This window comes from Anopheles gambiae, chromosome 3 (assembly GCF_943734735.2).
Source record: "Anopheles gambiae chromosome 3, idAnoGambNW_F1_1, whole genome shotgun sequence".
Lineage (NCBI taxonomy): Eukaryota > Metazoa > Arthropoda > Insecta > Diptera > Culicidae > Anopheles > Anopheles gambiae.
Genome location: NC_064602.1, coordinates 96,744,763 through 96,761,770, shown reverse-complemented (window position 1 = coordinate 96,761,770; position 17,008 = coordinate 96,744,763). Strand labels below are relative to the sequence as shown.

At 50.4% G+C, this 17,008-nt stretch overlaps 3 protein-coding genes across 8 annotated transcripts in view; 2 read left to right on the top strand and 1 right to left on the bottom strand.

Annotated features, from left to right (window-relative positions):
• Window positions 1–8,258, top strand: part of LOC1280423 (calpain-11) — a 35,802-nt gene extending 27,544 nt beyond the window's left edge. For 4 of the 5 annotated variants that reach the window (XM_061659913.1, XM_061659912.1, XM_061659914.1 and 1 more), the window contains exons 3-11: window positions 2,003–2,035; window positions 2,277–2,515; window positions 2,600–2,802; window positions 5,811–5,951; window positions 6,033–6,186; window positions 6,261–7,142; window positions 7,209–7,671; window positions 7,741–7,796; window positions 7,867–8,258. In XM_061659913.1, coding sequence (XP_061515897.1) covers window positions 2,003–2,035; window positions 2,277–2,515; window positions 2,600–2,802; window positions 5,811–5,951; window positions 6,033–6,186; window positions 6,261–7,142; window positions 7,209–7,671; window positions 7,741–7,796; window positions 7,867–7,893 — 2,198 coding nt within the window. In that variant the 3' untranslated portion in view covers window positions 7,894–8,258. The remainder of the gene's footprint in view (window positions 1–2,002; window positions 2,036–2,276; window positions 2,516–2,599; window positions 2,803–5,810; window positions 5,952–6,032; window positions 6,187–6,260; window positions 7,143–7,208; window positions 7,672–7,740; window positions 7,797–7,866) is intronic. The other variant, XM_061659916.1, reaches the window with a different exon arrangement.
• LOC1280422 (glycoprotein-N-acetylgalactosamine 3-beta-galactosyltransferase 1) lies at window positions 2,827–5,442 on the bottom strand. Of its 2 annotated transcripts, XM_061659920.1 has the most exons (3): window positions 4,333–5,442; window positions 3,632–4,270; window positions 2,828–3,567 (listed from the first exon to the last, which is right to left on the bottom strand). In XM_061659920.1, the coding sequence occupies exons 1-3, from the start codon at window positions 4,352–4,354 to the stop codon at window positions 3,146–3,148; spliced, it is 1,083 nt and encodes a 360-aa protein (XP_061515904.1). In that variant the 5' UTR covers window positions 4,355–5,442; the 3' UTR covers window positions 2,828–3,145. The 2 variants fall into 2 exon arrangements, with proteins under 2 accessions (XP_320275.5, XP_061515904.1); XM_320275.5 differs by having other exon boundaries at window positions 2,827–3,567; window positions 3,632–4,580.
• A 587-nt stretch (window positions 8,259–8,845) lies between the features above and the next one.
• Window positions 8,846–16,721, top strand: LOC3291540 (uncharacterized). Its single transcript, XM_061656665.1, has 8 exons — window positions 8,846–8,960; window positions 9,471–10,177; window positions 11,610–11,830; window positions 11,903–12,996; window positions 14,641–15,269; window positions 15,341–15,561; window positions 15,636–16,453; window positions 16,520–16,721. Exons 2-8 carry the CDS (start codon window positions 9,534–9,536, stop codon window positions 16,718–16,720), a joined length of 3,828 nt encoding a protein of 1,275 aa, XP_061512649.1. The 5' UTR covers window positions 8,846–8,960; window positions 9,471–9,533; the 3' UTR covers window position 16,721.
• Window positions 16,722–17,008: the final 287 nt, after the last annotated feature.

Below are 17,008 nucleotides of genomic sequence, written 5' to 3'. Positions count from 1 at the left end.
TGCCGGTCTAGTGTCGTCACAGTCTTTGGGCGGGTAAGCGTTTGTTTCTATTTCGACTGACGGATGTCATGGTCCTTGATGGTGCCGTAAAAGGTGATTTTAAAAAGCGCAGAACGGTTTAAAACGCACATGAAATGATTTCTCACGCTCGCTCCACACACATGTGCAAGAAAATGTATCTTTTCTTAGCGGCGACCAGTATTTAAAGACATTTTAATGAAAATTCGTTTGCCAAACTCCACATTATGTCTTCATTTCAGTCGCTTAAAACTACGTCCATGCTCTTCTGCTTTCTATCTACTTAAATAAATTCACCCTTGTTAAGGGCGCTGCGTGATCACGCTTCCCGTCACGGGATCCGCTTTCTTTCCGATTGATTTAATTTGCAAATGCGGAGGACGCTCGGCCGGCGGAGGTAGAAAAACCATTCCCGTGCCCGCACGGGCCATCGATAAACATCGCCAATTTGTTTGCTTCCCCTTGCCGTTGTCCCCGCATACCGCGACACACAAAATGGACTGTTCCAACTGTGCGGGCTCCCGGATCGGATCGGTCAAGTAAATCGCAGCCGTTACAGCTTGTCCTACATCGTTTGTGCACGAAAAAAAAGGAAAAGAAAAAATAAGGTTTGCCGGACCGGCCACCAGCGGGCAGAGGAAGAACGTCAACCGTGTACGGATCATCTTCGTCCACGTCGTCGTCGTCGTCGTCAGCGTCTTTGGCGTTGTCCCGCAGGGCTAATGAGCAGAAATTGATACACTTTTATTGCTCACGAGCGGTTAGGGCCCTGCGCCATTACACCGCGCTGCGGTCGGCTTTGCTAAACGAGGCAAATAAAAGCTCCCTCTGACCGGTCGGGTAGTAGTAGCTGCACCACCGGGAGGGATGTTTTTGGAAAACCACGCAAACCTTACCCGGTGAAGGTGAAGCGGTGTATATGCAGTTTGCTACTTATCCCCCACTTTGCCAGACAGCACCCTGTCTTGCGTCCAATGATTCATGCCCATTTTATGGCTCCCATGGCACGGGAGTGGGCTCGACGGGCTCTACGGGGCCGGGAGTTAACATTTTCCCATGCGCCATGGGTTAGTCATGCGCTTGCTTTTGGGGTGATTCGAAGACGAGGAAAACTCGTACGAGAGCAGAACTGTTTCTCCTCGAGTCTGTTGCTCCGTTGCTTGCGTTGCTTGGAATCTTGTTCCGATGGTGCTTACCTAACCCTAACTCTAACGGAGCGACCTCCCGAATGCACGAAACAGACACGTGTGCTGCCCCGTGCATACGCTTATCGTGTGACTAATTTCGCTGAATAATTCATGTCAAATCACAGTTGTGACAGTAGTTGTCCGGACTGTCACCCGGTTTGCGAACCCGTGTGTGGTTGGCGCTGCTGGAATCTGGAACAGCATCTTTCAGTGCTGATTTTGCATTCATCTCAGTTGATGAGTCATTTAGCGAGCTGTTCCGTGTCTGAGTGCAACAAATTCGGGTTAATTCCAAGAAGCAAGTACATTAATTGCCCTCAATTCCCCCGAAACGATTGACACTGACCCACAGTCGCTCAAAAAACAGAAGCTCGAATTGCCCCGTTCGGAAAATGATTCTCCAGTGAGAGAAAGTAATGTACCTCTTTTTCTAGGCCAAAGCCAAAGTACCTGACAGTACTGTGCTAAGGTGTGTTTAACGATCGTGCCCTACCGCTCCGCACCACACCGGCCGGCACTCGAGATAAATCGAGATCAAGTGTTTTGCGGTTGGCAGCCAAAGAATGAGCTACTCGGTGTCATTTTCCCATTTCCTGCTTCCTGCTACTGCTGCCCAAAAAGACACACACACACACGAGAAAGCGATAATTTCTCAACAACAAAAAAACCAACATTTCACTAGCCTCAATTGACTTTCCTTCCCCTGCCGATCGTAAACGGTCGCTCATAAACGCGCAGCCCCATGTCGCATGCTCATATGTTCTCCTTCTGCTTTGCTTCCTCTCTCTCTTTCGCAGGCGAGTTCACTGCCACGGATAAGTATTACACAAGTAAGTAGCCCTCTTTTCGCCAGCCCCCCCGCGACCGTGTGATTGATTGGCTCAATGGCTGTGTTGGACTGTTCAAATAACTTTCCTCCAATCCATCACTCTTCTTTATTGGAGGGGCACACTTGTCAGTCGCGGAGCAAATTTTTGGCGCAAATCGCGGTGCCTTACACTCTCACTGGAACGGATGAAACGGATCAATTTACGCTTTTCTTTCCCTTTCTCTCACACTCACTCTGTTTAGATGGTGGACCAAAGCTACGGGGCTGGACGAATGGTGGGATGCAAGATCATCAGTCCACACTGTCGCGACCCCGATCGGCCGAGGTCATCACGGCGAACGGTAATGGCACACTGCCGAACGGCCGGCACATGAACGGTGTGCTAACGCGCGGCCCGGGAGGGCTGCACGAGGACCTGGAGTTCCCACCGACGCCCCGCACATTGTCCAAGAAGAAGCAAATCGTCTGGATGCGACCTCACGTAAGTGGAGTGAGTGTGCGGTGCGATGGAATTCCCTTAACACTGAAACGCTTTGTGTATGCATCCCTTTACTGCATCCCCCAGGATATGTGTGCAAGGCCACAGTTTCGTATTGCCCCACCAGGGACGCCCCTCACCGCCAGGGAGCTGCCAGAACCGGTGGGACCCGGTGACCCCAGCTTGCTGGCGGCGCTTGGATGCTTATCACAGCTGCCGAGACTTCTGGAGCGTGTCGTCCCGCCGGAGCAGACATTCGACACGGCCAACGGGTACTGCGGCATGTTCAAGTAGGTGTAAAATGTATACGACCAGTTGTCATCAACAGCTTTAAAGCGAACCATTGAGACTAAATTTAGCCTGAAAGAGAATTTGATTTCAAACGAAACGCTTCACCAGGTTGAAATGCGCCTGAAGGTATGCAATGGGTTGTTTTCGTGAAGCGTTTCTTGTTCTACTGTCATACAACTGTCATACCATGCTGGAGATGTGCAATTCTGCTTCAAAAAAGAAAAAAAAAAAACAATTTAAAAGAAGTTACTTTTGAATTCATCAAATTTATTCAAGAAAAACAACATTAATTCTACAATCATGTACAGGTGACTAGTTGAACAATTCAGCTTCACTATTCCACTAAGGTTTTATCGTAGAAGAGACTTCCTCTATACCTACGGTGGATACTACACTCATCTCAGTTTTTGGCCGTAAAGTACTGATCGGATATGGTCCAGCAACGGCCATCGCTTCTTGGAGTGTTTTTGCTTTGGCAAGTGGTGCGTTTTGGTATCTCCTGCCCCACGCGTGTAGATCGTAAATCAGATAGTCCATCATGTGCATATGCTTCCCGGGAACGTAATGGAAGCTGATAGCCAGATCCGAGCAACAGTTCTTGCCGTAAAAGGGCTCATAGTACGAGTATTGGTTGTACCAAAAGTCAGGATCCTCTGTCACCGAGCTGGTGAGATGAAACACAGGTTCCATCGGAAGAAATCGCTTTCGGCCTAAGCTGTCCCTGGAATCACCGGCTGTTACATTCACACTTTCCATGCATTTTCCTGAGGATGCAAGAAATTAGTGCAATGAATACTTTTGCTATCATCCTTCAATGACTTGTTTTACCCATTTCAAGATCCTCCGTGTCGTAGGCCGCCGAACAGTGCTGCACATCCCCGAGTGCTTGTTCGTTGAAACGTCTCACTGCCTCCCGGCTCAGCACATAGCCAGCACCACCAGAAAAGTATCCTTGCTTCACATACTCCGGATAGCGGAACTTACTCCCGAAATAGATCGGCAACTGCGGTGAATACGGATACAGAAAGTAGCGCAGATTCTCCACCACGACGTATGTGTCGTCGTCCGCCTTGAAGAACCAATCGTACTCCTCGAGATGATGTTCGTAGATGTACCGAAATGCTTCTCGCGTCTTATTCCACAGACTCTTGCGGCCTTCCTCGACCGGTAGAGCGATGCTTCCGATCGACGGATCAGCGACGGAGCTCATGATCAGCAGTTTGTTGCACCGAGCTCCCCAGGTAGCTTGAATGTGGATCACCTTTTCCTGGTGGTTATCCGGCGTGGTCATTACCCAGCAGAGCACACGAACACTTTCGCTTATGTTGAAGGCAGGGGAATTGTTTTGTGCATTGGGGGCGGTAATCCATCCAGAAGTTGTCCAAACATGGATCGCTCTTGAGAGAATCCATCCGCATAAGAGTCCGAACAGAAAATTGCCATAGCGGGGACTGATCGCAGAAGGTCCTGCAATTAGTTCATAGCCATTTAACATTTGAACTATTTAGGTATCATTACACGCCACTTACTTTTGAGCATCAGTTTAATCATTTTAAAAGATTGTCCTATAAATCCTTAAACGATTAAATTAAGAGGAGTATTAATTATATTTTTAATTAACACTTCAAAAACACTCTTGTCACTGGTTCATCACACAAACGAATCGAACCATCCTGCACTATCATTTACCGCACAAAGAAGGCGAACAAAGCTCTATCTCGCCCCCTTTTTGTTTAATGCCAATTGACTCCTTGACCGACACACCAAACCACAACAAACGTTCGATTCGATGCCGTATTTGATTAATTAATTCCCGCACCGTCGAGCGCTCGGCGAGATGAACTGCACGACACACGGCACCGTACGCGAATGATATAAGCTGACGATATCCTCCGTGGCTCATCCCGCGACAAGTCACGAACGGCTCACACCAAACAAGCGCCAAGCGCGGCCTGGCGGCAGCGAAAGTGAAGAGGTCACACAAGTCAACCGTAGGGAGGCAGCCGGTAGTCCCGCGAAGTGGCTAACGCGCCCCATCAGAGTGAGTCGTAAAGTGGTGGAACGATACTATGTTCTTGGAGCCGGGTAGGAGGAGACTTGGGAGATAGATGAGGCTTCACACGACACAGCACCACACAGACATACAGTGGGTTTTCTCCCTATTAGAAGATGTCACAGAACGCCCGAGCCGAGGAGTTCCGGACGTCGGAGGATCGTACTATGGAAATACCGGTTAGCCTTGGAATATTTTACAAACCTCATCGCAAGCTTGCGTGCGCTCGCCGTTAGATCCGCGTTTGATAGAAGTTTAATTGTCTTCAAGATGAGTTCAAGCGAAGCCCGCTGGTCGGGCAGGATTCGATCGCATCAGTGGCTTCATTTTTATGGCCCCACATCAGGTCATTAGGCCAACAAACCTGTCCGCCGGTTCGGCATTTTCGGTGCACAGCATAGCGCGATGTACTGGGACACGATGCGTCAATGTCAGCGCAAATTAGAGTCGATGGGTTTATGTTTGCGCACAAACAAACGGCGTATGTCCAAACACAGATATATCCCACCATCGATTCACGATTAAGTAATCGGTAGCAGAGGGGAGGTTAACACACACACACGCCGAGCCTCGGCATTGGTTGTTGTTGGGTGCCAATGCTGTTTACTTCGCTTGCAATTTGTCACCTCCGACAATTGGTTATGTTGAGGTAAGGCAAGCACAGCAGTCAGAGCTGGCTTCACGTGAAGTGCCTGACGTTGGAAGAAGAAAGCAAAGTACTTGTAGCATAATTAAACGAAGGAAGCCGTGACAGCCGTTAGCTGATCGATCGTACCGTATTTAAATGCCTTTTGGTGGAAAAGATTCACGCAGCACGATGCTTTATTGGCATTGCTGTTATGAGCCAATATTTACACACCGCAATGTTGGTGTGATATTTACGTTTGGGTTGATCCACAAGTTGGTCTGCGTTTGTTTGTTGACATTTTCTATGATGTTCTTTTCTTTCTGCAGATTTCGCTTCTGGCAGTGGGGCAAATGGATCGAGGTTCGTGTTGACGATCGGCTGCCGACACGGGGCGATCGTCCAGCCCACATGCATTGCGCCCAGCCAGACATCTTCTGGGCGGCACTGCTGGAGAAAGCATACGCCAAGTAAGTTTGGGAGATCTCTGGGTTGCTTAATAGGATCTCAGAGACGAATCGTGTTGATTGAGCTCATTTCTTCTTGTTTAGATTGTACGGAGGATATACCTTCTTGAAGTATGGAACAGTAGGCCGTGCCTTACAGGATCTAACGGGAGCGGTGGTCCAGAGTGTGCCTCCCAGTGGACCGCTTCTTGGAGGAGCTGTACCAAGATCTACACTTTTGATCGCCATCAGTGGATTGGTAAGTCCTCATCACCCTTACCCAATGAAGACATCACGCATTAATCGGTTTTCCATCTCCAACACTTTTCCCAGGAAAAAGAGACTAAACGGCGCCGCTCTGGTCTGCTCACGGAACACCCGTACTGCGTAACAGGTCTTGCCCGGGTGCGTGCCAACTCGAACGACTCCGCCACCCACGGCAGCGGTTCCTCCGGCGGCGACACGAGCCTGATCCGCCTGCGCAGCCCATGGATCGGTGGCGAGTGGGGCGGTGTTTGGTGCGGTGCCTGGTCCGAACGGAGCTGGGAGTGGAACGCACTGAACGAACGGGACCGCGAGCTGCTCTCCTCGCGCTCCTCCAACGACTGTGAGTTCTGGATGTCCGTGAACGAGTTTCTAACCCGGTTCGTCGTCATCTGGCTCGCGCACATCGGGCCGGACGATTGGGCGCTCGAGCCAGGGCTGCACACACGCGCCCCCTGGCGGGCCGCACTGGCCGTGCGGCAGTGGCGCGGGGGCTTTAATGCCGGCGGGCCGCACAAGTTCATCGATACGACCGCCACCAATCCGCAGTTCCGCATCCGCGTCCCGCCGGGCCATCCGTCCAAGGCGCACGTGGTGGTGGCGGTGGCGCAAAAGTACGAATGCTACCGCAGCCGCAACTACGAGGACGAGGAGATTGGCTTCACCATCTACGAGGTGCCGCCCGGGATGCAGCGCGTCACCCCGCAGTACGTGAGCGAACAGATGCCGCTCGACTTTGCGCCGCTGTCGAATTTGCGCGAGATCGCGACGTTTTTCGCGCTGCCGGCGGGCGATTTTGTGGTGATGCCGCACGCGGCGCAGCACCGCGAGGGTCGGTTCCTGCTGCGCATCTTTGCCGACCAGCACACGGACGTGTGGGAGGTGAACGAGGAGAATCTGGTGATACACAACATTGCGGCGGAGTTTTGTGACGAGCGCACGATCGATGCGGTAAGTTAGAGAAGCGCTAGAGGTATGCAATGTGTAAAACAAAACGTGCATTTTTCTCGTTTTCAGCGCATTCTGTACAAACTGCGTGCGCGCTATCCGCACGAAATCGATGCCACCCAGCTGCAAGCCATCCTGAAAGCGCACGGAGGCAACAACCGAGGGTTCCGGGGGCTGGGCGGCATCAACTGTGGTCCCTCGCTGGAGCTTTGCCGCGGAATGTTGGCCTTGCGAGACCCGGCACTGGGTGGACGGCTTTCGATCGAGCACGTGCCGGCGTTGATTGGGCTGATGCGCTTCTGGAAGGCGGCTTTCCGGCGCTGCGGACCTTCCTCCTCCGGTACGGCAACACTGAGCCGGGGCATCTGGGCGTCGAAGGTGTCTTCGTACTGTTTGCGCGGGTTGCTGTGGGCCGGTGGAGCAACGGCGAGCAACAAAGTGCTGGAAGCGCTCGTGAGCCGATTTACGCGCAACCGACAGATCACGCTCGAGGGATACCTGTTATCGATGGCACGGTTGCATTTGGCTCATGGTGAGTGGGTTTGGGGGTGGAGATGGAGGACGCTTTCAAGTGGTACTAATCACACCTTTTCTGTTACAGAACGATATCACAGTTTGGATGCAAAAGCAAAGGCGAGTCCCCTATCGTTGGAGGAGGTAAATTCTTGTCTTCTTGAAAGTCGTCGAAAGAGTTTTATTTTTATCGTTTCGCCTCTTTCTCCTACAGATGATTCTAATGACCATCTACTCGTGAAGTTGTAAACAATAGCAAAGCCAATAGCAAACGTCGACGCAAAATGAAGGTTTAAAACGCATCTTCATCACCAAAGAGACAAGACACAACACACAAGCACACACCTGGAAGGGCACACATCCGAATCATGACCAATATTGTTTACTTTTGTTTGTTCGTGACCTGCGTGCGGTTGTGTAGACAGTAGAAGGGCCCAGAACGAAACTCCAACACACATTAGCTGGCTGGCACGTATTGAGCGATTCCAATTGGAAATTCGGGAAGCAAGTGTGGCCAAAACGATGCAGCGAATCCATCCAACATAAATGCAATATTAAGTTAAATAGACTGATAATTAAATAAAACAATATTTATGAGACTCGTTATATAGGACCCATGGTTCAGCTGGTGTTGTTTTGACCCCTGGAATGTGTGCGTTTAAAACCATCCGAAAATTAAATGACACTTGCGCATAAAATCATGAGTTTCACACGTTTGCTTGCAATGCATTTTTGATTTTCTCACCACTCAGTTTAACCAGAGAAAAGTAACAATTTTCCCAAGCAAATAGCGAAAAACAAATGTGCATACAATCACCCAATCGGGCGTCCCAAATCAATAATAGCTGCATTTGTTTTGCCCGTTACTATGACATGAATAAAACATAAACCACAACCCGAACGCCCAGCGCAGCAGCGTGCATCGTAGCATGAAACATTGTACGAAATAAAGTGTCCGTTCGAAAGAAAAAACAAATACCCTCACTCACTTGTTGCACAAATGCATCGTTGCAGTGCAGCTGCTCACTTGTATGCAACACAGCTGGGTGATCGCACGAGATTCTATGCACCCTAGGCCCGGCTTCCCATCATCCCCACTGCGTGTGTGTGTCTGTGGCGAATGCGAAACCAGATCGACAACGTCCAAGCGCCGTTGCACCAGCAAACGATGCAATTTGGGCTGCAGCAAAAGTGCAGCCGCACAGTTGCAGATTACTCTCCGAAAGTGTAGGGCGGTGGTCGCGGTGCGTTCGTACGGACGGCGAAAACATCGATCGAACCTGCGGGCGTTTCGTTTAGGAGTTTGTGGTACGGTGAAATTGATGTTTAGCCCGCGTGGACAGACCAGAACGTACACACACACACATTGCGAAAAGTCGTCCAACTCGTGGTGCGGGATAGCTTTCCTTACGTAATTTGGCGGCAGCGTTTGTGTGCGCACACGTTTGCCAGAGTGATTTTATAACTACAATTTTTGAAATCGATCGATATTTACGTGGTGCGAGATTAACAGGGTCGTCATCGTCTTGATGTGCTTTCAAAAAATGAAAGGGAAAGGTCGTCTTTAATAGTAAAATTGTCCTTTAACAGGTTCAATAATGCCCACGTGCTAGCAAAAATAAATAGGGTAAGGACGTTCTATTTTCTGTTAAGTGCGCTCAGGATCAGTGAAGTGGAACGACTTTTTACAGTGGAACGTTGGAAAGTGGTGAAATATTGTCTCGAAAACGTTACATAATGTGGTTTAATTGATTTTAAATTAAGATACCTCCGTGACAGTGATAGTTACATTATTTTTCGCATTTTTTTTTCACACAGTTTCTTCCTCTTCAGCTCTTCTGGTGTTCATTTGTTGTATGATCATAATTTTGAAAGTGCAGAATGTCCCGATACTCCACAATGAGTGTCTTTAGTGTCCTTTTCCCCTTGCTGGTCGCCTCCACTGTTCAGGCCATCTTCCATAAAAACTCTCCAACGGATAACAGCAACCTAACCATTGGCAACTTTATCGATTTCACCCAACTGTTGGGCATCGATTACGGTCGGCCGACGCTTCGCCGACGCTACGACTACGTGATAGTCGGAGCCGGACCGGCGGGCAGTGTTCTGGCCGCTCGACTGACCGAAGATCCGGCCGTATCGGTGCTGCTGCTAGAGGCTGGCCGGGCCGAGATCCCGCTAGTGTCCGACGTACCGCTGGCAGCTCCGAACCTGCAGTCGACGGACTACAACTTTGCGTACGAATCGGAACCGCAGACACGTGGCTGCTTGGGGCTGTGGGATCGCAAGTGCAGCTGGCCGCACGGGCGCGGTATCGGCGGTTCGTCCATCATCAACTACATGATCTACACGCGCGGCAATCGGCGTGACTACGATGCGTGGGCTGCGGCCGGAAACCCGGGCTGGAGCTGGGACGAGATGCTGCCGTACCACATCCGCTCGGAACGCGCGAACGTTCGAGACTTTGATCGGAACGGATTCCACGGTCGCAGCGGACCGCTGTCGGTTGAGGACTGTCCGTTTAGGTGGGTAATTGCAGTGCAGTGCCGTGACCCCAAGTCTGATCGGAATGTGCATGTGTCTGCGAGCGCGATTGCACTTTCTGCGCTACATTGACGTCGCTTTGACGGCGCTGCGGGTGCGTATGTTTACGATGCTCATTAAAAAGGTGCACACAGGTGCAAACGCATGCTTCTTTATGAGCTGGTTTGCAGACCGGTAAACCACCGCCAGTGCTTTCACAGACACAATTTGTGGAGGTGTTTGGATGTTTGATTGACCGTCACCAGTCAAGTGCAGTGCAGCATGGTGCAATCGAAACCGGTCGCATGCGTTAGATTTGCATTTTGCGGCAATTACGTACAGCGTGTGCGGTTAGGAAAACTGACCGAAACTTTCTCACATGTGCTGAAACGTTATTTTACCATACTAATCTAAAAACTGAATCAGCTTTTTTTTAACATAAAATCGATTTAAGAATACGATTTCAATCATCTGTTTCATAACCTGTTTGGTTTTGTGTGCTTTTTATTACCTTCCACTGACATACTTTTCACCATTGTACCGGTTTGCGTCAACTGTTTGCACTGTTTTTTTTTATTTTCTTTTGCTTTTCTTAAAATACGCAACTCTCTTTACTGGCGTCCTTTCACTTTCCATTTACCTTAAACAGTACGTTGCGTGTCTTCCAGGTTCCAAAATCAGGTGCTTACAGTAATGTTCTTCTTCGCCCATTTTCAGTCAATCTGCTCCATTTCCCGCCAAAAGTTGTACGCCCCACCCCAACCGGTACGGTTGACCTTCAGTGACGACAATCACTCAAGCACACCCAAATGTAGCGAAGAGAGTACACATTTCATTATCAAAATCATGTTTTGTAATCGTTGATCGGACTTTTCGGGGATGCTTTTATGATCTATTTCGGGTGTGTGGCATACGGTGCAGGGTTTCTCTGGTGCCAGGAAACCAAGTATCTTTAAACACGTTTGCTTCATTTCAACCTCGTGATAACTTGAATTATACGGGATAGGCTGTTTGGTCCATATATAAATTGTAGTTTTGGTGCTTGAAATCAAGTGCATACATTCGGTTTATCATGATGAATAAGCAGCTTCATGTTAACAAGGCGATAAAAGAGTCATTTCAGGCACTCCTGGTCATAATCGCGAAGAGATAGTACCACAAACAAACTATGTAATTATGAAGTAAAAGTCATGTGGATTGTGAATACCTGGCGACAGATAATGAAGCGGTAAAACACGTTAAATAACGACATAATTAAAGTGTCTGGAACAGAAAAGGAGCAAAGAGAAGACAACGTCTGCTTGCCTGCTTAGCGTTCCAGCACTTTGCGCCTGCGAGATATGCAATGCGCTGTATTGAATTAAACAGCTTCGTCTCAGGTTTTAACGATTTCTTTTGACACGCAAAACTTTCCTCCCGCCATGCCTTCCTCAGGTCAAAAATAGCCACCACCTTCGTGGAGAGTGCACAGCGGGCGGGCTACCCTTACCTAGACTATAATGCCGGCGACCAGCTCGGTGTGTCCTTCCTGCAGGCAAACACGCTGCAGGGCCGGCGCGTCACCAGCGGCAACGCGTACCTTTACCCAGCCCGGAAGCGTCCCAATCTACACATCCTGACCAGCGCTTGGGTAACCAGGGTGCTCATCAATAAAGGTAAGCTTCACCTTGAACTGGATCCGCGATGGTAATTCATTGCATCGATTACTTTACCCATTGTGCCCGCAGCGACCAAAGAAGCTACCGGCGTGGTGTTTGTGCGCGACGGCAAAACGCAATCGGTCACCGCGCGCAAGGAGGTCATCCTGTCGGCGGGCGCTTTCGAGAGCGCCAAGCTGCTGATGCTGTCGGGCGTAGGTCCGGCGGACCATCTGGCATCGTTCCGCATTCCGGTGGTGCAGAATCTGCCGGTCGGCGAGCTGCTGTACGAGCATCCGGGCGTGTTTGGGCCTGTGTTTATCGTGCGCCAGCCGATCGATAACTACGTCAGCTTGGATGAGAGCATCAACTTTAGCAACATCGTGCAGTATCTGAAGGGACGCGGCGTGTTTACGACCAACTCGGTGGAGAGCTTGATGTACGTAAAGTCGCCGGTCGCGGAAAGTCCCGATCCGGGGCTGCCGGACGTGGAAATCATGCAAGCGTTCTCGTCGATCGACTTCGACACGGGTACGGGTACGCCACGTGCATTCCGGCTCACCAATGCGACCTACGACGGATACTTCCGACCGATCATGAACCTGCGCTCCTTCCAGTATCTGCCGATGCTGATGAAGCCGTACACGAAGGGCAAGCTGCGGCTACGGTCCACCAATCCGTTCAACCATCCGCTGTTCCAGTATCGCTACTTCGAGGATGATCGCGACATTGAGGCGCTGGTGTACGGCATGCAGGAGGCGATTCGGGTCACCTCGCAGGAACCGTTCCGTCGGTTGGGCGTGGAGCTGTACCGCAAGCAGGTGCCGGGATGTGAGCAGCACCCGTTCGGCACGCACCAGTACTGGCGCTGCCACGTCATGACGCTGACGGCGACGTTCCACCATCAGGTCGCGACCTGCAAGATGGGTCCACCGAGCGATCCGGAAGCGGTGGTCGATCACGAGCTGCGGGTGTACGGTATGCGGAGGCTGCGGGTCGTCGATATCGGCGTGGTTCCCTTCCCACCGACCGCACACACGGCGGCCGTCGCGTTCGTGATCGGCGAGAAGGCAGCCGATCTGGTGCGGGATGCGGCCCGCAAGCAGGACTACAGAGTCCGCGAAAAGCACTCATCCTTGCCGGTGCAGTCGGCGCGCTGGTCTCCGTTTGAATGGCCATTCAAATAAACAAACAAAGAAGGACGCTGGTGACCTTTTGCCCGGAGCCCTTTTCACCACTTTAGGAAGCGTCATTCATCCCGAATCCACGATAAATAAAGCCATCCGCCGGCGAAAGGTCGTCGAGAAAGTGGCAGCCCCATAAATTTTTGGCCCGATTAACACTGACCCCGTGCCGGTTCCCGCAAGCTCGATAAATCTTTCGAAACCTTTTTTATTGTTGTGCGTAAAATACAATTCGCTTCTGTCCGCTGCTGTTTCGCCGTGAACCGATCCCGCAGCCCTAGTGTGCCCATTCGTTTTGCGGTTTCGTAATGCGATCAAAAATTATGTTACAATCTTCATGTGCTCGCGCGGTAATGTAAAAAATCCACACCACATACACCACCACTCACACACACACACGCTCAGTGAGGTGGACTGAGCAGGCAGGCGGCTCTAGGGCGTATAAATGTACCGAAGCATTAAAGCGATCGGCAAGCGGAGGGGAGCAGATAGGTTTTGGGCAGCATTATGCTCGGCCAGCAAGCGATGCCCTGCAGCGGCCACTTGACGACAATCTTCGTACGAGTTGTGTTTTTGCTACGCTATTGGGGCAGCTCGGGCAGCAGGCGTCAACACGGGTTTGACTAATCTACAACACGTTTGAGCGATCCACCCAAGAGCCCCCGATGGTAGAGCGATTGGAATTCGCATTGGTGCTTCAGGGTTTTTGTGTTCAAGTTAGCTTTAAGTGTTTCAGTTTAAATTTAAATGATATTTTCGTTTTACTTTTATTACAAGTTCTCTTTACTGCCATTTAGTTTTGTTTGAAGTTTGTTTTCAATTATGATGTCTTTGTTATTATTTAAAGATTTACAAGTACAACGACTACCAACGACATGCAATTTTAATTATACTCAATTTAGACAAGGGCAAATAATCGTGTGCATATTCACAAAAAGGATTGCATTTAGTAAGTAAGTTAGCAGACAATGAACGGTATAGGAATTTAATCGTAAGGACACACTAATAAAAAACATGTAAATAAACCATCTAACCTATCGATAAAAACAGCAATTAAAAAGATTTTCAATTTATTCAAATCACCTCAGACATCCGATGGTTTTGGAACACCGTTTACCATTAGCAATTGATTGATTAGGAGTTGTGTACATGAAGAACTGTAACACAGGGCAAGGCTACGACGACGTTGGTCCCGTTTTTCCGACACCAGCCCCAGAGAAACGTAAGCACGCGAAGCCTAACACCTCGGTACCACGGTGTTGCCCATCGATGCATATGCACATATGCATCCCCACACAAGCGGTTCGTGACGAATGCAAAATGTAGTGGCAAGGTAAGCGCCAGAAGTGCGTAACGGCCGTGCCTCCCGCCACAAACGACGTTCGGGCGTTCGAGTCGGTTCGGTATGCGGCAGACGCGCGGCTAACATTACGCTGCAGGCGTATGAAAGAAGCATTTTTGTCTATATCGGACGCTCAGATCGCAGCGAACCGTCGTACGATGCGGTGCGAAGAAGTGTGACGCGATCGGATTGCTGCTGCTGCTGGTGGTGTCGAAGAATTCACGGCTATCGCGCGCATCATCAATTAACTTAATTATTAGTGCGGCTATGTGAGAAGGTGTCAGTGATAAAGAGTGTGAATGCCTGATCGAAGCATGGCTCAATCTTTAACTGCTGTGATTAGTTTGTTGTTCCTGGTCTTGGGAGGTGCTGTGATACCTTCCCGTGCGCTTATTAGTCTTAGCAACATTACGAGTCTTATCTACGATGCGAAAGAGATCAACTACGGTCACCACACGCTGCTGGACTCGTACGACTTCATCATAGTGGGTGCTGGACCGGCAGGATGTGTACTGGCTAATCGACTGACGGAGGATCCGGCAGTCTCGGTATTGCTGCTTGAGATTGGCAAGGGTGAGATCCCTCTATTCACTGACTCTCCACTGGTTGGGCCGATTCTAGCCGCGACGGATTACAATTTTGGGTATGAAACGGAGAAGCAACGCTATGGATGTCTCGGACTGCGCGGTGGTCGTTGCAGCTGGGCGCACGGTCGTGGCGTTGGCGGATCGTCCATCATTAACAATGTGATTTATACGCGCGGTAACCGGCGGGATTACGATTCGTGGGCTCGAGCGGGCAATGAGGGTTGGAGTTGGAACGATGTGTTGCCACTGTTTAAGCGCATCGAGACGGCCAACATTCGTGACTTTGGTGATAATGGATTCCACGGTACCAGAGGTCGGCTGTCGGTGGAAGATTGTCCGTTCAGGTGAGTTGTCGCATGAGGAAAGGAGGCCACACATGATGCCATGTTCATGGATGATCCATTCCATTGTGCAGGTCGGATATCGCAAGGGCGTTTGTGAAGAGTGCCGAGTCCGCAGGCTACCGCTATCTGGACTATAATGCGGGCGATAACTTGGGTGTATCGTTCCTGCAAGCGCACACTCGCAATGGACGGCGAGCAACGGGCGGTAACAGCTACCTGCGGGACATTGTGGATCGCCCGAATCTTCACATCGTTACACGGGCCTGGGTCACCAAGATCCTGATCGATCCGGGTAAACGATTTTGTTGTGATTGTATGTGCGACGTGACATCGGTATCACTGGATGGATGATGCTTTCTCTTACAGATACGAAGACAGCCACCGGAGTACGGCTACTCCATAACCGCCAGTATCACGAGGTGGACGCTGAACGTGAAGTTATACTCTCGGCGGGAGCATTCGAAAGTCCCAAGCTTCTGATGCTTTCGGGAATAGGACCTGCCAAGCATCTGCGAGAGCATGGCATCAAGCTCGTCAGCGATTTGCCCGTTGGTCGCAAGGTGTACGAGCACGGTGGCGTCTTTGGACCGATCTTCATCGTCCGCGAGCCGTCCGACAATCTGGTGAGCTTCGAACAGTTGGCTAACGCTGGAGAGTTTCTTCGCTTCCGCAATGGTTCCGGACCACTGACAACAAACTCGGTGGAGAGCTTGCTCTACGTAAAGTCGCCATTTGCCGAAGATCCCGACCCAGACTATCCGGACGTGGAGGTAATGCAAGCGTTCACATCGTTCAGCTTTGACACTTCGCCGGGATCGCGTAGCGCTTACTATCTCACCGATCGGATGTACAACGAGTATTTCCGGCCGTTGGCAAACACGAGAAACTTTATGTTTCTGCCAATGTTGCTCAAGCCACGGGCGGTGGGACGGGTCGAGCTGAAGTCGTCCAACCCATTCAACCATCCGATGTTTCGATACCAATACTTTGAGGATGAGCGCGATGTCGATGCGCTGGTGTACGCGATCAAGGAGGTGATACGCATCAGCACCAAGGCGCCGTTGCGAAGGTTTGGCGTCGAGCTGTACACCCGCAAAGTTCCCGGTTGTCAGTATATGGCGTTCAATACGATCGACTATTGGAGGTGTCACGTGCGCCACCTGACGGCGACATTCCAGCATCAGGTAGATTGGACAATGTGTTGTTAAGAGTTTAAGGAATTCACTGATTTGTATGCATTTTACTTCTAGGTGGCCACCTGCAAGATGGGTCCTCCCCAAGACCCCGAAGCGGTCGTCGATAGCCGTCTGCGGGTGTACGGCATCAAAGGGTTGCGGGTGGCCGACGTCGGTATCATTCCGGAGGCCCCAACCGGTCACACCTGTGCGCACAGCTTTCTTATTGGGGAAAAGGCGGCTGATCTAATCAAAGAAGATCATCGACTTCACTAAACGTGCTAACTTCCATAACTGTTTCAGCAATTTTAGAAGCAAATTAGTGATACAGCAAGCACACAGTGAGAGGACGGCTACATATAGGTTGCACCAAACACAAGTTTCCATACGATTAGTGGCCTTGAAATGTTTTGGAAGAGCTTGAGCCAAAAAGGCTAAAACGCGGTTACCAAAGACGCCGAGCAGAGCCGTCAATCTGGCGCGACCTCAGTTTTTGGGGTGGGCTCCCCACCGTGAAGATGATGGTGGGCCGGAGATGAATGAAATTAATTATCCGTTACCTCA